The sequence below is a fragment of the Hemiscyllium ocellatum genome, chromosome 12 (assembly GCF_020745735.1).
Source record: "Hemiscyllium ocellatum isolate sHemOce1 chromosome 12, sHemOce1.pat.X.cur, whole genome shotgun sequence".
NCBI classification, from domain to species: domain Eukaryota; kingdom Metazoa; phylum Chordata; class Chondrichthyes; order Orectolobiformes; family Hemiscylliidae; genus Hemiscyllium; species Hemiscyllium ocellatum.
The window spans coordinates 11,745,159-11,767,043 of NC_083412.1; the positions used below are offsets into that span (position 1 = coordinate 11,745,159).

General features: G+C 48.3%; 1 protein-coding gene across 1 annotated transcript in view; it reads right to left on the reverse strand.

The window, feature by feature from the left end:
* Positions 1-16,180, reverse strand: part of adprhl1 (ADP-ribosylhydrolase like 1) — a 148,849-nt gene extending 132,669 nt beyond the window's left edge. The window contains exon 1 of the mRNA XM_060832879.1: positions 15,967-16,180. Within this exon, the coding sequence (XP_060688862.1) occupies positions 15,967-16,180 (214 nt within the window). The remainder of the gene's footprint in view (positions 1-15,966) is intronic.
* Positions 16,181-21,885: the final 5,705 nt, after the last annotated feature.

A 21,885-nucleotide genomic window follows, 5' to 3' on the forward strand; every position in this document is an offset into this window, starting at 1 on the left:
CAGTATTCCTTCAGGATTACACTTCCAACAGTGCAGTACTCCTTCAGGGCTACACTTCCAACAGCGCTGTACTCCTTCAGGGTTACACTTACAACAGCGCAGGCACTCCTACCGGGCTACAAATCCAATAGTGCCGTACTCCTTCAGGGTTACATGTTCAACAGCGCAGTACTCCTCAGGACTACACTTCCAACAGTGCAGCACTCCTTCAAGGCTACACTTCCAACAGCGCAGTACTCCTTCAGGGCTACACTTCCATAAGTGCAGTACTCCTTCAGGGCTACACTTCCAACAGCGCAGTACTCCTTCAGGTCTACACGTCCAACAGCCCAGTACTCCTCAGGGCTACACTTCCAAAAGTGCAGTACTCCTTCAGGGCAACACTTCCAACAGCGCAGTACTCCTTCAGGGCTACACTTCCAACAGCGCATTACACCTTCTGGGCTGCAGTTCCAACAGCACAGCACTCCTTCAAGGTTACACGTCCAACAGTGCAATACTCCTTCATCGTTACACGTCCAAAAGCGCAGTACTCTGTAAGGGCTACACTTCCAAAAGTGCAGGACTCCTTCAGGGTTACACTTCCAATCGCGCAGTAATCCTTCAGGGCTACACATCCAACAGCGCAGTACTCCTTCAGGACTACACATCCAACAGCACAGTACACCCTCAGGGTAGCACTTTCAACAGCACAGTACTCCTTCAGGAATACACTTCTATCAGTGCAGAACTCCTTCAGGGCTACACTTCCAACAATGCAGTACTCCCTCAGGGTTACACTTCCAACAGCGCAGTACTCCCTCAGGGTTTCACTTCCAACAGCACAGTACTCCTTCAGGGCTACACTTCCAACAGCGCAGTATTCCTTCAGGGCAACTCTTCCAACAGCGCAGTATTCCATCAGGGCTACACTTGCAACAGCGCAGGACTCCTTCAGGGCTACACTTCCAATAGCGCAGTACTCTTTCAAGGCTACACTTCGAAAAGTGCAGTACTCCTTCAGGGCAACACTTCCTTCAGCGCAGTACTCCTTCAGGGTTACTCTTCCAACAGCGCAGTACTCCTTCAGGGCTACACTTCCAACAGCGCAGTACTCCTTCAGGGCTACACCTCCAACAGCGCTGTATGCCTTCAGGGTTACATATTCAACAGCGCAGTACTCCTTCAGTACTACACTTCCAACAGCGCAGTAATCCTTCAGGACTACACTTCCAACAGTGCAGTACTCCATCAGGGCTACACTTCCAACAGCGCAGTACTCCTTCAAGGCTACACTTCCAACAGTGCAGTATTCCTTCAGGATTACACTTCCAACAGAGCAGTACTCCTTCAGGGCAACTCTTCCAACAGCGCAGTACTCCTTCAGGACTACACATCCAACAGCACAGTATTCCTTCAGGGCTACACTACCAACAGCGCAGTACTCCTTCAACTCTTCCAACATCGCAATACTCCTTCAGCGTTACACGTCCATTAGCGCAGTACTCTGTAAGGGCTAAACTTCCAAAGGTGCAGGTCTCCTTCAGGGCTACTCTTCCAACAGCGCAGTACTCCTTCAAGGCTACACTTCCAAAAGTGCAGTACTCCTTCAGGGCTACACATCCAACAGAGCAGGACTCCTTCAGGGTTACATATTCAACAGCGCAGTACTCCTTCAGTACTACACTTCCAACAGCGCAGTAATCCTTCAGGACTACACTTCCAACAGAGCAGTACTCCTTCAGGGCTACATTTCCAAAAGTGCAGTACTCCTTCAGGGCAACACTTCCAACAGCGCAGTACTCCCTCAGGGTTCCACTTCCAACAGCGCAGTACTCCTTCAGGGCTACACATCCAACAGCGCAGTACTCCTTCAGGGATACACTTCCAACAGCGCAGTAGTCCTTCAGGGCTACACTTCCAACTGCGCAGTATTCCTTCAGGGCAACACTTCCAACAGCGCAGTATTCCTTCAGTGCTACACTTCCAACAGCGCAGTACTCCTTCAGGGTTCCACTTCCAACAGCACAGTAGTCCTTCAGGGTTCCACTTCCAACTGCGCAGTACTCCTTCAGGGCAACACTTCCAACAGTGCAGTATTCCTTCAGTGCTACACTTCCAACAGCGCAGTACTCCTTCAACTCTTCCAACATCGCAATACTCCTTCAGCGTTACACGTCCATTAGCGCAGTACTCTGTAAGGGCTAAACTTCCAAAGGTGCAGGTCTCCTTCAGGGCTACTCTTCCAAAAGTGCAGTACTCCTTCAGGGTTACACTTCCAACAGCGCAGTAATCCTTCAGGACTACACTTCCAACAGCGCAGTACTCCTTCAGGATTACACTTCCAACAGAGCAGTACTCCTTCAGGGCTACATTTCCAAAAGTGCAGTACTCCTTCAGGGCAACACTTCCAACAGCGCAGTACTCCCTCAGGGTTCCACTTCCAACAGCGCAGTACTCCTTCAGGGCTACACATCCAACAGCGCAGTACTCCTTCAGGAATACACTTCCAACAGCGCAGTACTCCTTCAGGGCAACACTTCCAACAGCGCAGTACTCCTTCAGGGTTCCACTTCCAACAGCACAGTAGTCCTTCAGGGCTACACTTCCAACTGCGCAGTATTCCTTCAGGGCAACACTTCCAACAGCGCAGTATTCCTTCAGTGCTACACTTCCAACAGTGCAGTATTCCTTCAGTGCTACACTTCCAACAGCGCAGTACTCCTTCAGCGTTACACGTCCAACAGAGCAGTACACTGTAAGGGCGACACTTCCAACAGTGCAGCACTCCTACCGGACTACAACTCCAATAGTGCAGTACTCCTTCAGGGCTATACTTCCAACAGCGCAGTACACCTTCAGAGCTATTCTTCCAACAGCGCAGTATTCCTTCCGGACTACACTTCCAACAGCGCAGTATTCCTTCTGGGCTACACTTCCAACAGAGCTGTACTCCTTCAGGACTACACTTCCAACCATCACAGTACTCCTTCAGGGCTACACTTCCAACAGCGCAGTACTCCTTCAGGGCTACACTTCCAACAGCGCAGTACTGCTACCATGCTACACCTCCAATAGCACAGTACTCCTTCAGGGTTACACGTCCAACAGCGCAGTACTCCATCAGGGATACACTTCCAACAGCGCAGTACTCCTTCAGGTTTACACTTCCAACAGTGCAGTCCTACTTCAGGGCTACACTAACAGCAGCGCAGTACTCCTTCCGAGCTACGCTTCCAACAGCAAAGTACCCCTTCAAGGCTACACTTCCAAAAGTGCAGTACTCCTTCAGGGTTACTCTTCCAACAGCGCAGCACTCCTTCTGGGCTACACTTACAACAGCGCAGTATTCCTTCAGGGTTTCACTTCCAACCGCGCAATACTCCTTCAGAGCTACACTTCCAACAGGGTAGTACTCCTTCAGGTTTACACTTCCAACAGCACAGCACTCCTTCAGGGCTACACTTCCAACAGCGCTGTAGTCCTTCAGGGCTACACTTCCAAAACTGCAGTACTCCCTCAGGGCTACGCTTCCAAAAGTGCTGTTCTCCTTCAGGGTTACTCTTCCAACAGCGCAGTACTCCTTCAGGGCAACAATTCCAACAGCGCAGTACTCCTTCAAGGCTACACTTCCAAAAGTGCAGTACTCCTTCAGGGCTACACTTCCAACAGTGCAGTATTCCTTCAGGATTACACTTCCAACAGTGCAGTACTCCTTCAGGGCTACACTTCCAACAGCGCTGTACTCCTTCAGGGTTACACTTACAACAGCGCAGCACTCCTACCGGGCTACAAATCCAATAGTGCCGTACTCCTTCAGGGTTACATGTTCAACAGCGCAGTACTCCTCAGGACTACACTTCCAACAGTGCAGCACTCCTTCAAGGCTACACTTCCAACAGCGCAGTACTCCTTCAGGGCTACACTTCCATAAGTGCAGTACTCCTTCAGGGCTACACTTCCAACAGCGCAGTACTCCTTCAGGTCTACACGTCCAACAGCCCAGTACTCCTCAGGGCTACACTTCCAAAAGTGCAGTACTCCTTCAGGGCAACACTTCCAACAGCGCAGTACTCCTTCAGGGCTACACTTCCAACAGCGCATTACACCTTCTGGGCTGCAGTTCCAACAGCACAGCACTCCTTCAAGGTTACACGTCCAACAGTGCAATACTCCTTCATCGTTACACGTCCAAAAGCGCAGTACTCTGTAAGGGCTACACTTCCAAAAGTGCAGGACTCCTTCAGGGTTACACTTCCAATCGCGCAGTACTCCTTCAGGGCTACACATCCAACAGCGCAGTACTCCTTCAGGACTACACATCCAACAGCACAGTACACCCTCAGGGTAGCACTTTCAACAGCACAGTACTCCTTCAGGAATACACTTCTATCAGTGCAGAACTCCTTCAGGGCTACACTTCCAACAATGCAGTACTCCCTCAGGGTTACACTTCCAACAGCGCAGTACTCCCTCAGGGTTTCACTTCCAACAGCACAGTACTCCTTCAGGGCTACACTTCCAACAGCGCAGTATTCCTTCAGGGCAACTCTTCCAACAGCGCAGTATTCCATCAGGGCTACACTTGCAACAGCGCAGGACTCCTTCAGGGCTACACTTCCAATAGCGCAGTACTCTTTCAAGGCTACACTTCAAAAAGTGCAGTACTCCTTCAGGGCAACACTTCCTTCAGCGCAGTACTCCTTCAGGGTTACTCTTCCAACAGCGCAGTACTCCTTCAGGGCTACACTTCCAACAGCGCAGTACTCCTTCAGGGCTACACCTCCAACAGCGCTGTATGCCTTCAGGGTTACATATTCAACAGCGCAGTACTCCTTCAGTACTACACTTCCAACAGCGCAGTAATCCTTCAGGACTACACTTCCAACAGTGCAGTACTCCATCAGGGCTACACTTCCAACAGCGCAGTACTCCTTCAAGGCTACACTTCCAACAGTGCAGTATTCCTTCAGGATTACACTTCCAACAGAGCAGTACTCCTTCAGGGCTACACTTCCAACAGCGCAGTATTCCTTCAGGGCTACACTTCCAACAGCGCAGTATTCATTCAGGGCGACACTTCCAACAGAGCAGTACTCCTTCAGGGCTACACTTCCAAAAGTGCAGTACTCCTTCAGGGCAACACTTCCAACAGCGCAGTACTCCTTCAGGGTTACAATTGCAACAGTGCAGTACTCCTTCAGGGCAACACTTCCAACAGCACAGTACTCCTTCCGGGTTTCACTTCCAAATGCGCATTTCTCCTTCTGGGCTGCAGTTCCAACAGCGCAGAACTACTTCAGGGTTACATGTCCAACAACGCAGTCCTCCATCAGGGGTACTCTTCAAACGGCGCAATACTCCTTCAGCATTACACGTCCAACAGCGCAGTACTCTGTAAGGGCTAAACTTACAAAAGTGCAGGACTCCTTCAGGGGTATTCTTACTATAGCGCAGCACTGCTTCAGGGTTACACTTTCAACAACGCCGTACTCTTTCAAGGCTACACTTCCATAAGTGCAGTATTCCTTCAAAGCTACACTTCCAACAGCGCAGTCCTCCGTCAGGGTTACACTTCCAACAGTGCAGTACTCCATCAGGGCTACACTTCCAATAGCGCAGTACTCCTTCAGGATTGCACTTCCAACAGCACAGTTCTCCTTCACGAAGACACTTCTATGAGTGCAGAACTCCTTCAGGGCTACACTTCCACCAACGCAGTACTCCCTCAGGGTTACACTTCCAACAGCGCAGTACTCCTTCAGAGCTACACTTCCAACAGCGCAATACACCTTCAGGGCTACACGTCCAACAAGGCAGTACTCCTTCTGGGCTACATTTCCAACAGCGCAGTACTCCTTCAGGACTGCCCATTTTACCAGCACAGTACTCCTTCAGGATTACACTTCCAACAGCACAGTACTCCTTCCAGTCTACACTTCCAACAGCGCAGTACTCCTTCAGAACTACAGATCCAACAGCGCAGTACTACTTCCCGGCTACACTTCCAACAATGCAGTACTCCTTCTGGGCTGCACTTCCAACAGCGCAGTACTCCTTCAATGCTACACATCCAACAGCACAGTATTCCTTCAGGGCTACACTACCAACAGCGCAGTACTCCTTCAACTCTTCCAACATCGCAATACTCCTTCAGCGTTACACGTCCATTAGCGCAGTACTCTGTAAGGGCTAAACTTCCAAAGGTGCAGGTCTCCTTCAGGGCTACTCTTCCAAAAGTGCAGTACTCCTTCAGGGTTACACTTCCAACAGCGCAGTAATCCTTCAGGACTACACTTCCAACAGCGCAGTACTCCTTCAGGATTACACTTCCAACAGAGCAGTACTCCTTCAGGGCTACATTTCCAAAAGTGCAGTACTCCTTCAGGGCAACACTTCCAACAGCGCAGTACTCCCTCAGGGTTCCACTTCCAACAGCGCAGTACTCCTTCAGGACTACACATCCAACAGCGCAGTAGTCCTTCAGGAATACACTTCCAACAGCGCAGTACTCCTTCAGGGCTACACTTCCAACAGCGCAGTACTCCTTCAGGGCAACACTTCCAACAGCGCAGTACTCCTTCAGGGTTCCACTTCCAACAGCACAGTAGTCCTTCAGGGCTACACTTCCAACTGCGCAGTATTCCTTCAGGGCAACACTTCCAACAGCGCAGTATTCCTTCAGTGCTACACTTCCAACAGTGCAGTATTCCTTCAGTGCTACACTTCCAACAGCGCAGTACTCCTTCAGCGTTACACGTCCAACAGAGCAGTACACTGTAAGGGCGACACTTCCAACAGTGCAGCACTCCTACCGGACTACAACTCCAATAGTGCAGTACTCCTTCAGGGCTATACTTCCAACAGCGCAGTACACCTTCAGAGCTATTCTTCCAACAGCGCAGTATTCCTTCCGGACTACACTTCCAACAGCGCAGTATTCCTTCTGGGCTACACTTCCAACAGAGCTGTACTCCTTCAGGACTACACTTCCAACCATCACAGTACTCCTTCAGGGCTACACTTCCAACAGCGCAGTACTCCTTCAGGGCTACACTTCCAACAGCGCAGTACTGCTACCATGCTACACCTCCAATAGCACAGTACTCCTTCAGGGTTACACGTCCAACAGCGCAGTACTCCATCAGGGATACACTTCCAACAGCGCAGTACTCCTTCAGGTTTACACTTCCAACAGTGCAGTCCTACTTCAGGGCTACACTAACAGCAGCGCAGTACTCCTTCCGAGCTACGCTTCCAACAGCAAAGTACCCCTTCAAGGCTACACTTCCAAAAGTGCAGTACTCCTTCAGGGTTACTCTTCCAACAGCGCAGCACTCCTTCTGGGCTACACTTACAACAGCGCAGTATTCCTTCAGGGTTTCACTTCCAACCGCGCAATACTCCTTCAGAGCTACACTTCCAACAGGGTAGTACTCCTTCAGGTTTACACTTCCAACAGCACAGCACTCCTTCAGGGCTACACTTCCAACAGCGCTGTAGTCCTTCAGGGCTACACTTCCAAAACTGCAGTACTCCCTCAGGGCTACGCTTCCAAAAGTGCTGTTCTCCTTCAGGGTTACTCTTCCAACAGCGCAGTACTCCTTCAGGGCAACAATTCCAACAGCGCAGTACTCCTTCAAGGCTACACTTCCAAAAGTGCAGTACTCCTTCAGGGCTACACTTCCAACAGTGCAGTATTCCTTCAGGATTACACTTCCAACAGTGCAGTACTCCTTCAGGGCTACACTTCCAACAGCGCTGTACTCCTTCAGGGTTACACTTACAACAGCGCAGCACTCCTACCGGGCTACAAATCCAATAGTGCCGTACTCCTTCAGGGTTACATGTTCAACAGCGCAGTACTCCTCAGGACTACACTTCCAACAGTGCAGCACTCCTTCAAGGCTACACTTCCAACAGCGCAGTACTCCTTCAGGGCTACACTTCCATAAGTGCAGTACTCCTTCAGGGCTACACTTCCAACAGCGCAGTACTCCTTCAGGTCTACACGTCCAACAGCCCAGTACTCCTCAGGGCTACACTTCCAAAAGTGCAGTACTCCTTCAGGGCAACACTTCCAACAGCGCAGTACTCCTTCAGGGCTACACTTCCAACAGCGCATTACACCTTCTGGGCTGCAGTTCCAACAGCACAGCACTCCTTCAAGGTTACACGTCCAACAGTGCAATACTCCTTCATCGTTACACGTCCAAAAGCGCAGTACTCTGTAAGGGCTAAACTTCCAAAGGTGCAGGTCTCCTTCAGGGCTACTCTTCCAAAAGTGCAGTACTCCTTCAGGGTTACACTTCCAACAGCGCAGTAATCCTTCAGGACTACACTTCCAACAGCGCAGTACTCCTTCAGGATTACACTTCCAACAGAGCAGTACTCCTTCAGGGCTACATTTCCAAAAGTGCAGTACTCCTTCAGGGCAACACTTCCAACAGCGCAGTACTCCCTCAGGGTTCCACTTCCAACAGCGCAGTACTCCTTCAGGACTACACATCCAACAGCGCAGTAGTCCTTCAGGAATACACTTCCAACAGCGCAGTACTCCTTCAGGGCTACACTTCCAACAGCGCAGTACTCCTTCAGGGCAACACTTCCAACAGCGCAGTACTCCTTCAGGGTTCCACTTCCAACAGCACAGTAGTCCTTCAGGGCTACACTTCCAACTGCGCAGTATTCCTTCAGGGCAACACTTCCAACAGCGCAGTATTCCTTCAGTGCTACACTTCCAACAGTGCAGTATTCCTTCAGTGCTACACTTCCAACAGCGCAGTACTCCTTCAGCGTTACACGTCCAACAGAGCAGTACACTGTAAGGGCGACACTTCCAACAGTGCAGCACTCCTACCGGACTACAACTCCAATAGTGCAGTACTCCTTCAGGGCTATACTTCCAACAGCGCAGTACACCTTCAGAGCTATTCTTCCAACAGCGCAGTATTCCTTCCGGACTACACTTCCAACAGCGCAGTATTCCTTCTGGGCTACACTTCCAACAGAGCTGTACTCCTTCAGGACTACACTTCCAACCATCACAGTACTCCTTCAGGGCTACACTTCCAACAGCGCAGTACTCCTTCAGGGCTACACTTCCAACAGCGCAGTACTGCTACCATGCTACACCTCCAATAGCACAGTACTCCTTCAGGGTTACACGTCCAACAGCGCAGTACTCCATCAGGGATACACTTCCAACAGCGCAGTACTCCTTCAGGTTTACACTTCCAACAGTGCAGTCCTACTTCAGGGCTACACTAACAGCAGCGCAGTACTCCTTCCGAGCTACGCTTCCAACAGCAAAGTACCCCTTCAAGGCTACACTTCCAAAAGTGCAGTACTCCTTCAGGGTTACTCTTCCAACAGCGCAGCACTCCTTCTGGGCTACACTTACAACAGCGCAGTATTCCTTCAGGGTTTCACTTCCAACCGCGCAATACTCCTTCAGAGCTACACTTCCAACAGGGTAGTACTCCTTCAGGTTTACACTTCCAACAGCACAGCACTCCTTCAGGGCTACACTTCCAACAGCGCTGTAGTCCTTCAGGGCTACACTTCCAAAACTGCAGTACTCCCTCAGGGCTACGCTTCCAAAAGTGCTGTTCTCCTTCAGGGTTACTCTTCCAACAGCGCAGTACTCCTTCAGGGCAACAATTCCAACAGCGCAGTACTCCTTCACGGCTACACTTCCAAAAGTGCAGTACTCCTTCAGGGCTACACTTCCAACAGTGCAGTATTCCTTCAGGATTACACTTCCAACAGTGCAGTACTCCTTCAGGGCTACACTTCCAACAGCGCTGTACTCCTTCAGGGTTACACTTACAACAGCGCAGCACTCCTACCGGGCTACAAATCCAATAGTGCCGTACTCCTTCAGGGTTACATGTTCAACAGCGCAGTACTCCTCAGGACTACACTTCCAACAGTGCAGCACTCCTTCAAGGCTACACTTCCAACAGCGCAGTACTCCTTCAGGGCTACACTTCCATAAGTGCAGTACTCCTTCAGGGCTACACTTCCAACAGCGCAGTACTCCTTCAGGTCTACACGTCCAACAGCCCAGTACTCCTCAGGGCTACACTTCCAAAAGTGCAGTACTCCTTCAGGGCAACACTTCCAACAGCGCAGTACTCCTTCAGGGCTACACTTCCAACAGCGCATTACACCTTCTGGGCTGCAGTTCCAACAGCACAGCACTCCTTCAAGGTTACACGTCCAACAGTGCAATACTCCTTCATCGTTACACGTCCAAAAGCGCAGTACTCTGTAAGGGCTACACTTCCAAAAGTGCAGGACTCCTTCAGGGTTACACTTCCAATCGCGCAGTACTCCTTCAGGGCTACACATCCAACAGCGCAGTACTCCTTCAGGACTACACATCCAACAGCACAGTACACCCTCAGGGTAGCACTTTCAACAGCACAGTACTCCTTCAGGAATACACTTCTATCAGTGCAGAACTCCTTCAGGGCTACACTTCCAACAATGCAGTACTCCCTCAGGGTTACACTTCCAACAGCGCAGTACTCCCTCAGGGTTTCACTTCCAACAGCACAGTACTCCTTCAGGGCTACACTTCCAACAGCGCAGTATTCCTTCAGGGCAACTCTTCCAACAGCGCAGTATTCCATCAGGGCTACACTTGCAACAGCGCAGGACTCCTTCAGGGCTACACTTCCAATAGCGCAGTACTCTTTCAAGGCTACACTTCGAAAAGTGCAGTACTCCTTCAGGGCAACACTTCCTTCAGCGCAGTACTCCTTCAGGGTTACTCTTCCAACAGCGCAGTACTCCTTCAGGGCTACACTTCCAACAGCGCAGTACTCCTTCAGGGCTACACCTCCAACAGCGCTGTATGCCTTCAGGGTTACATATTCAACAGCGCAGTACTCCTTCAGTACTACACTTCCAACAGCGCAGTAATCCTTCAGGACTACACTTCCAACAGTGCAGTACTCCATCAGGGCTACACTTCCAACAGCGCAGTACTCCTTCAAGGCTACACTTCCAACAGTGCAGTATTCCTTCAGGATTACACTTCCAACAGAGCAGTACTCCTTCAGGGCTACACTTCCAACAGCGCAGTATTCCTTCAGGGCTACACTTCCAACAGCGCAGTATTCATTCAGGGCGACACTTCCAACAGAGCAGTACTCCTTCAGGGCTACACTTCCAAAAGTGCAGTACTCCTTCAGGGCAACACTTCCAACAGCGCAGTACTCCTTCAGGGTTACAATTGCAACAGTGCAGTACTCCTTCAGGGCAACACTTCCAACAGCACAGTACTCCTTCCGGGTTTCACTTCCAAATGCGCATTTCTCCTTCTGGGCTGCAGTTCCAACAGCGCAGAACTACTTCAGGGTTACATGTCCAACAACGCAGTCCTCCATCAGGGGTACTCTTCAAACGGCGCAATACTCCTTCAGCATTACACGTCCAACAGCGCAGTACTCTGTAAGGGCTAAACTTACAAAAGTGCAGGACTCCTTCAGGGGTATTCTTACTATAGCGCAGCACTGCTTCAGGGTTACACTTTCAACAACGCCGTACTCTTTCAAGGCTACACTTCCATAAGTGCAGTATTCCTTCAAAGCTACACTTCCAACAGCGCAGTCCTCCGTCAGGGTTACACTTCCAACAGTGCAGTACTCCATCAGGGCTACACTTCCAATAGCGCAGTACTCCTTCAGGATTGCACTTCCAACAGCACAGTTCTCCTTCACGAAGACACTTCTATGAGTGCAGAACTCCTTCAGGGCTACACTTCCACCAACGCAGTACTCCCTCAGGGTTACACTTCCAACAGCGCAGTACTCCTTCAGAGCTACACTTCCAACAGCGCAATACACCTTCAGGGCTACACGTCCAACAAGGCAGTACTCCTTCTGGGCTACATTTCCAACAGCGCAGTACTCCTTCAGGACTGCCCATTTTACCAGCACAGTACTCCTTCAGGATTACACTTCCAACAGCACAGTACTCCTTCCAGTCTACACTTCCAACAGCGCAGTACTCCTTCAGAACTACAGATCCAACAGCGCAGTACTACTTCCCGGCTACACTTCCAACAATGCAGTACTCCTTCTGGGCTGCACTTCCAACAGCGCAGTACTCCTTCAATGCTACACATCCAACAGCACAGTATTCCTTCAGGGCTACACTACCAACAGCGCAGTACTCCTTCAACTCTTCCAACATCGCAATACTCCTTCAGCGTTACACGTCCATTAGCGCAGTACTCTGTAAGGGCTAAACTTCCAAAGGTGCAGGTCTCCTTCAGGGCTACTCTTCCAAAAGTGCAGTACTCCTTCAGGGTTACACTTCCAACAGCGCAGTAATCCTTCAGGACTACACTTCCAACAGCGCAGTACTCCTTCAGGATTACACTTCCAACAGAGCAGTACTCCTTCAGGGCTACATTTCCAAAAGTGCAGTACTCCTTCAGGGCAACACTTCCAACAGCGCAGTACTCCCTCAGGGTTCCACTTCCAACAGCGCAGTACTCCTTCAGGGCTACACATCCAACAGCGCAGTAGTCCTTCAGGAATACACTTCCAACAGCGCAGTACTCCTTCAGGGCTACACTTCCAACAGCGCAGTACTCCTTCAGGGTTCCACTTCCAACAGCACAGTAGTCCTTCAGGGCTACACTTCCAACTGCGCAGTATTCCTTCAGGGCAACACTTCCAACAGCGCAGTATTCCTTCAGTGCTACACTTCCAACAGTGCAGTATTCCTTCAGTGCTACACTTCCAACAGCGCAGTACTCCTTCAGCGTTACACGTCCAACAGAGCAGTACACTGTAAGGGCGACACTTCCAACAGTGCAGCACTCCTACCGGACTACAACTCCAATAGTGCAGTACTCCTTCAGGGCTATACTTCCAACAGCGCAGTACACCTTCAGAGCTATTCTTCCAACAGCGCAGTATTCCTTCCGGACTACACTTCCAACAGCGCAGTATTCCTTCTGGGCTACACTTCCAACAGAGCTGTACTCCTTCAGGACTACACTTCCAACCATCACAGTACTCCTTCAGGGCTACACTTCCAACAGCGCAGTACTCCTTCAGGGCTACACCTCCAACAGCGCAGTATGCCTTCAGGGTTACACTTCCAACAGCGCAGTACTCCTTCAGGGTTACAGTTCCAACAGCGCAGTACTGCTACCATGCTACACCTCCAATAGCACAGTACTCCTTCAGGGCTACACATACAACAGCGCAGTCCTCCTTCAAGTCTACACTTCCAAAAGTGCAGTACTCCTTCAGGGCAACACTTTCAACAGCGCAGTACTCCTTCAGGGCTACACCTCCAATAGCGCTGTACTCCTTCAGGGTTACACTTCTATCAGAGCAGAACTCCTTCAGCGCTACACCTCCAACAATGCCGTACTCTTTCAGGGCTCACTTCCAACAGCGCAGTATGCCTTCAGGGTTACACTTCCAACAGCGCAGTACCCCCTCAAGGTTACACTTCCAACAGTGCAGTACATCTTCAGGGCTATACTTCCAACAGCGCATTCCTCCTTCCAGTCTACACTTCCAACAGCGCAGTACTCCGTCAGAGCTACAGATCCAACAGCGCAGTACTCCTTCTGGGCTACACTTCCCACAGCGCAGTACTCCTTCATGTCTACACTTCCACCAGAGTTGTACTCCTTCAGGGCTAGACTTCCAACAGTGTAGTACTCCTTCTGGGCTACACTTCCAACAGCACAGTACACCTTCAGGGCTACACTTCCAACAACGCAGTACTCCTGGGCTACATTTCCAACAGCGCAGTACTCCTTCAGGACTACACTTCCAACCAGCGCAGTACTCCTTCAGGGTTACACTTCCAACAGCGCTGTACTCCTTCAGGGTTACACTTCCAACAGCGCAGTAACCCATCAGGGCTACACTTCCAACAGCGCAGTACACCTTCAGGGCTATCCTTCCAACAGCGCAGTACTCTTTCCGGCTACACTTCCAACAGCACAGTATTCCTTCCGGACAACACATCCAACAGCGCTGTACTCCTTCAGGACTACACTTCCAACCAGCGCAGTACTCCTTCAGGGTTACACTTCCAACAGAGCAGTCCCCTCTCAGGGTTACACTTCCAACAGCGCTGTACTCCTTCTGGGCTACACTTCCAACAGAGTTGTACTCCTTCCGGGCTACACTTCCAACAGCGCAGTACACCTTCAGGGCTATCCTTCCAACAGCACAGTATTCTTTCCGGCTACACTTCCAACAGCACAGTATTCCTTCCGGACAACACATCCAACAGCGCTGTACTCATTCAGGACTACACTTCCAACCAGCGCAGTACTCCTTCAGGGTTACACTTCCAACAGAGCAGTCCCCTCTCAGGGTTACACTTCCAACAGCGCAGTATTCCTTCCGGACAACACATCCAACAGCGCTGTACTCCTTCAGGACTACACTTCCAACCAGCGCAGTACTCCATCAAGGCTACACTTCCAACAGCGCAGTGTTCCTTCAGGGCTATAGTTCCAAAAGTGCAGTACTCCTTCCAGTCTCCACTTCCAACAGCGCAGTACACCTTCTGGGCTACACTTCCAACAGCGCAGTGCTTCTTCATGTTTACACTTCCACCAGAGTTGTACTCCTTCCGGGCTATACTTCCAACAGCGCATTCCTCCTTCCAGTCTACACTTCCAACAGCGCAGTACTCCGTCAGAGGTACAGATCCAACAGTGCAGTACTCCTTCAGGGCTACACTTCCAACAGCGCAGTACTCCTTCATGTCTACACTTCCACCAGAGTTGTACTCCTTCAGGGCTAGACTTCCAACAGCGTAGTATACCTTCAGGGCTATACTTCCAACAACGCAGCACTCCTTCTGGGCTACACTTCCAACAGTGCAGTACTCCTTCAGGGCTACACTTCCATAAATGCAGTACTCCTTCACGGCTACACTTCCAACAGCCCAGTACTCCTTCAGGTCTACACGTCCAACAGCCCAGTACTCCTCAGGGCTACACTTCCAAAAGTGCAGTACTCCTTCAGGGCAACACTTCCAACAGCGCAGTACTCCTTCAGGGCTACACTTCCAACAGCGCAGTACTCCTTCAAGGTTACACGTCCAACAGTGCAATACTCCTTCATCGTTACACGTCCAAAAGCGCAGTACTCTGTAAGGGCTACACTTCCACACTGCAGTACTCCTTCAGTGCTATATTTCCAACAGCACAGTATTCCTTCAGGGTTACACTTCCAACAGCGCAGTACTTCTTCAAGGTTACACGTCCAACAGTGCAATACTCCTTCATCGTTACACGTCCAAAAGCGCAGTACTCTGTAAGGGCTACACTTCCACACTGCAGTACTCCTTCAGTGCTATATTTCCAACAGCACAGTATTCCTTCAGGGTTACACTTCCAACAGCGCAGCATCCCTTCAGGTTGCACTTCCAACAGTGCAGTACTTCTTCAGGTCTACACTTGCAACAGTGCAGTTTACCTTCCGGGCTGCAGTTCCAACAGCGCAGTACTCCTTCAGGGCTACAAATCCTATACTGCAGCACTCCTTCAGAGCTGCACCTCCAACAGCGCAGCACTCCTTCAGAGCTATACTTGCAACGCGCATTACTCCATCAGGGCTACATGTGCAAAGCCCAATACTCCTACCCGACTGCACTTCCAACAGCACAGTCCTCCTTCAGGGCTACTCCTCCAACCATGCAGTACTCCTTCAGGGTTACGTTTCCAACAGCGCAGTATTCCTTCTGGTTTACCATTCCAACAGTGCTGTACTTCTTCAGGGCTAGACTTCCAACAGCGCAGTACTCCTTCAGGGTTACACTTCTAACAGCGCAGTACTTCTTCAGGTTACACTTCCAACAGTGCAGCACTCCCACAGGGTTACACTTCCAACAGCGCAGTACTCGTTCAGGGTTACACATCCAACAGTGCAGCACTCCTTCAGAACTGCATTGTAATAAAACGTCAAACGCTTACTCAATTCTTACCGGATATGAGTGCCTCTGCTGTTACAATGTGCATAACTGTATCATCACTGACTGGCCAGTTGTCCTCTGTTAATGTAATGCTTTCCAATCCACCTAGAACTTTCAGTTCTTCTAGAATCATCACACCTGAAGGGCAGTTCTCCCACATGGAGTTCCTGTAGCCCAGAGCATCTCCAACTCCCCCCAGCACCATGGCAGCCCTGTAATGTTCCATTGCAAGTGGATGTGTGCTGAGACCTGCCTTGGCCACTGCTTTAGCCAGTACAGCCAGTCCCTCAGGAACAGCTCTGTTCCTGCTTAGCTGATTATATACAGTGACTCAATCAAAGGCAATGATAACCTTATGTGGATTAGCTGTTGTTATCTCTGGATGTTGCAGGCTGCTGGTGTATTTTTGGAAATGTCAGCTCAGGAGATAATAATTAGTTTGTACAAACTTTCTATTCCTTAACAACTGGGAAACCAAACGTGGCATGGTACTACAGTAGTGCATTAAGCCATGAATCAAGATTACTGTTATTTATCATTTCATTTTTATTTAGTGTTCCTTGTCCATTTGAGCCAGACCATTAGGAACAATACCAAGTACAGACACATCACTTCACTCAGCATCACATAATATCCTGAATATGTCCCAATGACTGGTCACATGCCATCAGAACTTGTAAAGGAATAGATTCACTGTGAGCACATGGAATAAAGCATTTCAGCATCAGTTCACAATTCTACCATTCACACCTCCTCTGGACACATCTTGAATTCCGTTACTGATCATTTCCACCCTCTTTGCCCCAGCAAATCTCGCTTCCACTCTATCAGCAAGTCTGGCAGCTTTTCTCACACTTCCCCCCGCACTTCCGCTGACTATTATATTGCTCAGTTTTCTCAGTGCTTGTTAAAGATCACTGACCTAAATTGTTAACGCTGCTGCCCTCTTCACTGATGTTCCCTGGCCTGCTGAATATTTTCAGCATTTTCTGTCTTTATTTCAGATTTGCAATACCTAAAGTATCTTACTTTTCTATCTTAAAATTATCCTGCTCCAGTTTCATTCCATTTCGATCTGAATAATTATCCAATGCCCTCTTCAATGCCTCTATTGAACATACCTCCACTAAACTTCCAAACAGTGCATTCCAGACCCATAGCTACTCACTGGGTGAAATATTTTTCTCACATCATACTTGCTTCTGTTGAAAATCTCTTTAAACCCATGCCTTTCCATTCTTGGTCTTTTTACAAAGCAGCAACAGCTCCTATGCTATTAAGCCCCTCACTGGATCTTCCTTTCTCTTCACCTTCCTCCAACCCTACTTTATATTTTATACCCCATGACCCTATTCACAATATCCTTTGACCTTCCCCTTTCTGACCGGGAAGAATTTATACTGACCAATGGCTTTCTGCCGTTACTTCACCACCTTCATGAATTTCTTATTCCGGTGTGGCATTCAGCTCTTCCTCCATTGCCTTTTCCTCTGCACTCACTTCTTTGTCCTGGAATCTTCACCCTGATCAATAGACTCTTTCCTCCATGTCCAATAACCTCCCTCCACCTGGAACTCTCCCCATGGCCTCACCTCCTCTCCTCATCTTGTTATTGAGAATGCCGATGTGAGAACTTCTTTGCCCCCATCAGTCGTTCAAAACCTCTGACCTGGCAGCACTCCATTCTCTTTTTCCTTCCGAATTCTTTGATGGAATGTTGGGCATTAAATGTCCAGCATTTATCGCCCATCTCTACCTGTCCTTTGATATGGTGGTGCTGAGCAACCCTCTTGAACTGACTACAGTCCATGTGCTGGAGGCAGATCCACAGTGCTGACCAGGAGGGATTTGACCGATTGACACTGAAGGAATGGTGATGTATTTCCGAATCAGGGTGTCGTGTGGCTTGGAGAGTATCTTACAACTGGTTCTGGAGATCAAAGTGGAGAATGGTTTGGGAAAGGGATGTGAAATGGTAAAGGGAAGAAGTCATTTGTGGGCGGCACAGTGGCACAGTGGTTAGCACTGCTGCCTCACACTGTGCCAGAGACCCGGGTTCAATTCCCGCCTCAGGTGAGTGACTGCGTGGAGTTTGCACGTTCTCCCCGTTTCTGTGTGGGTTTCCTCTGGGTGCTCCGGTTTCCTCCCACAGTCCAAAGATGTGTGGGTCAGGTGAATTGGCCATGCTAAATTGCCTGTAATGTTAGATAAGGGGTAAATGTAGGGATATGGGTGGGTTGCACTTCGGAGGGTCGGTGTGGACTTGTTGGGCCGAAGGGCCTGTTTCCACTCTGTAAGTAATCTAATCTAATCATTTGTGGAAGTAGTTTATTGGTTCCGAATGGTAATCATGAGGGGTATCTGGAAAAAATAATGTGAAAGATACAACAAAAATCCTTAGTGATTTCAATCTACATATAGGCTCAATGAACCATTTGGCAACATAGCCCGATTATATGCCCAGCCTGTCCACCTTCCCTCATGAGATATTCACCCGTTCCAGATAATAGTCTAGCAAAATGTCTCTGAGCTGTTGCTAATGCACTGATATCTTTGAATATTACTGAAAAAAAACAGTTTGTCAAAACTCATTATCTTGACTTCATCAGGAAAATTCAGAAGAAATATCAATGTAAAGAGTGACAACATTTTTTTTACATTTTATGAGAAAAGAATGCTGATTGGTTGGCAAGTGGAGTCTGATTGGTAGAGGCGTTGTCATGGAGAATGCACTATTTGGAGGATAACAGCCAGTTAACTGCCAGGCTTTGTTTAAAGCTTAAACCAGGCAAGTTTATTCTGATTGGCCAAAACTGAGGAATGTACTAGGAAATGGTTGTCACCTGTTTTGTCCGATTCAAACATGCGCAGTATATATATATATTTATATAAAATATATCTATTCTTAATGTCTGCAAAGAAGAGGGCCATGTAACAACAGATGTAGCTTCCAGTGTCCATGGGTGTGAAATATTGCAAGCCTGACTGACAATCCTACATTGGTTATCTGCGCAATTCTTACCGAGGTTAGGATTATTTGCCAAATGTTGCCTTATTGCAGCATCACATCTAATGGTGGATACTGTTTTGAGTTTTTCACGCAAAAGTGTTCAGGTTTGGTCAGTACTATTTGTTATGATCAACCAGTCTTTGAGTATGTGTCATCACACCAGCAGTGAAACTCATATCCACTATTGGTCAGTACTGAGGCAGGCAGAATGCCTTCTTGACTTGACAGCAGCGTCCTATTAGTGGTGAACACTACTTCTGTTGTGTTATAAGACAGAGATGGGCAGCAAAGACAAATCAGACTCCTTGTCTCTATATTCACAACACAGGAGAATTAAAACCTTCAAAGAACCTAAAATGGAACCAAATGGTTCCCAATCATACATTTGAATAAGCAGTCCCAGACTTTATGAATAAGTGATTCTGGACACCATGTTTATAGCTTAAACCAATGTGCATGAATGGAATGAGCTGTTAGAGCTCATAGAGCTGTTAGGTGGTGGAGGCTGATATAATTATAACATTTAAAAGCTATCTGAATGAGTATATGATTAGATTAGATTCCCAACAGTGTGGAAACAGGCCTTCGGCCTAACCAGTCCACACCATCCCTCTGAGGAGTAACTCACCCAGACCCATTTCCCTCTGACTAATGCCCCTAACACTATGGTCGATTCAGCATGGCCGATTCACCTGACCGGCACATCTTTGGACTATGGGAAGAAACCAGAGCACCCAGAGGAAACCCATGCAGACACAGGAGAATGTCCACACAGACAGTCGCATGAGGCTGGAATCAAACCTGGGACTCTAGCACTGTGAGGCAGCAATGCTGACCACTGTGCCACACTTTGGATATGAATAGGATGGGTTTACAGTCGTGGGATATGGGTCAAATGCTGGCAAATGGGATTACATTAATTTAGGATATCTGGTCAGCATGCACTGGTCAACAGGACCAAAGGGTCTGTTTCTGTGCTGTACAATTCTATGACTCAATTATTAATATAGTATCTTAAACAGAGCAAAGCTAAGCAACCATGTAATCTAATTGATGCCTATGATTTAAACGCAATAACCTTTGTTTTCAGGCCCATTCACACCTAAAGACACACAGGGATTTTGTTTTAAAAATGAAAACAACAAAACTGGGCAGAATTCTTCAGCAGGTTCTGTGATGTGCTGATTCACAGGTCCACAGGACTGTCCCTTGATTGATTTTCAATATCGTCGATCAATGGCACCTTTTACAATTCGTTCTGGAGAACTTGCAACAGCTAATAATGGGAGGTTAGACAGGGAGCCTCCAACCCTCCTGCTGTAGCACCATCAGCCAGAATCCTCTTCTAAGAAAACCCTAGTTGAAAGCATTTCAAAAATCTCCAGTACCTCCCTCTGTTCAAACCATCGTGTTCCCTCTCAGACTTGCTGGAACCAATTCCCAGTGCTGATCTTGTTAATGTACAAACATCTGCTTTCTGGTTAAGCACGCTGCCACTCCAGGGCTAAAGAGTCTGTGAGGTTGGGGGATGGCAAAGAAATGGTCTAAATAGAATACGTGCTTCATGTTATAATGGGTCAGTCTGACCTATGTGCAACTCCAGACCTACAGCAATGTAGTTAAATCCTAGCTGCACCCTGAAGTTTCCCAGCAAGCCATACAATTTAAGGCCAACTATGGGTGAGTAACAAATGGTGGCTCTGACAGCGACACCCACATTCCATGATACAATAAAACAAAAAAAACCATTGCAGTATCAGTCCCCTTGTATCAGTATCTGATTACTTAACCTGTTTCCTTCCATTCTTACTATCTTTGCACTTGGTGCCAAATTCACCTCACCAAGTAGATTGAGAATCTGTCAAGGTCTCATATTCTGACTGTAAATATCATAATATCCTTCAGTAGCATCAATGCTGCAAGTCAGACTGCCTGATTCCATTTTCCACTCAATCTTCTGTACTGCTGCTCCTGTCTTTGGGTCAGTTCACTGGATTTGACTGCAACACTTTCTTCAAGATATTCTGCAATATGAAATGATGAATTGAAAGATTATGTCATCTAGCCTGCTCATTGCCTGTTGTTCGTGTCAATGAAAGTGCAATTTAATTGTCTGACTCCAGATTTCCATTGGGAATGTTTCATATATCACTGGGTGACTCAAATTAGTCACAGAAAGTCAAACCATGTCCTGGATTATTCCACTCGAGCTTCAGATGATGTGGCTGATTTACGATTTCCAAAGCATTTATGACCCATTCCTCATTTCCTGATCAGTCATTACCAAGTAATTGAAAATATGTGCAACAAATGTGACAATGCTGGAGAAACTCAGCAGGTTTGGCATCAGCTGTGGAAAAAAGAATAGAGGAAACCTGTTGCGTGCAATATGACTCTTCTTCAGATTCTTCAGTTCTTCATGTTAATTCTGTCTCACTCTCCACACGTGCAGCCAGACCTGCTGAGTTTCTCTGGCATTCCCTGTGTTTCTTTCAGATATCCAGCATTCACAGATTTTGCTTTTATTTAATTAAATATGTGGATTATGTTTCACTGCATATCATGTCCTTGTAATGGTTATTAATAGTATTTGGAGTGATCCTTTTGTTCTGCAGTGCACTGGCAATGCATTGCCCCAACAATTTGATCACTTCTACATTCACTGTCTGTAGTTTAATAGACGGTATATAGTTTTGAATGGGATTTTCCATCAATGGACTTTAATGGACTTGTTAATATCAGAATTCCATGCCAAAAAATGTTAAGGGAAAATTTCCTTCATAGGATCTGCAATTTGGAAATGATCATTGCCTGGCACTTGCGTAATGTGAAAGATATTTGCCACTTTAAAGCCAAGCTTGGATATTTTCCAGATCTTGCTGTATGTGAAAGTGGACTGTTTCAGTGAGTGATGTGCTGTG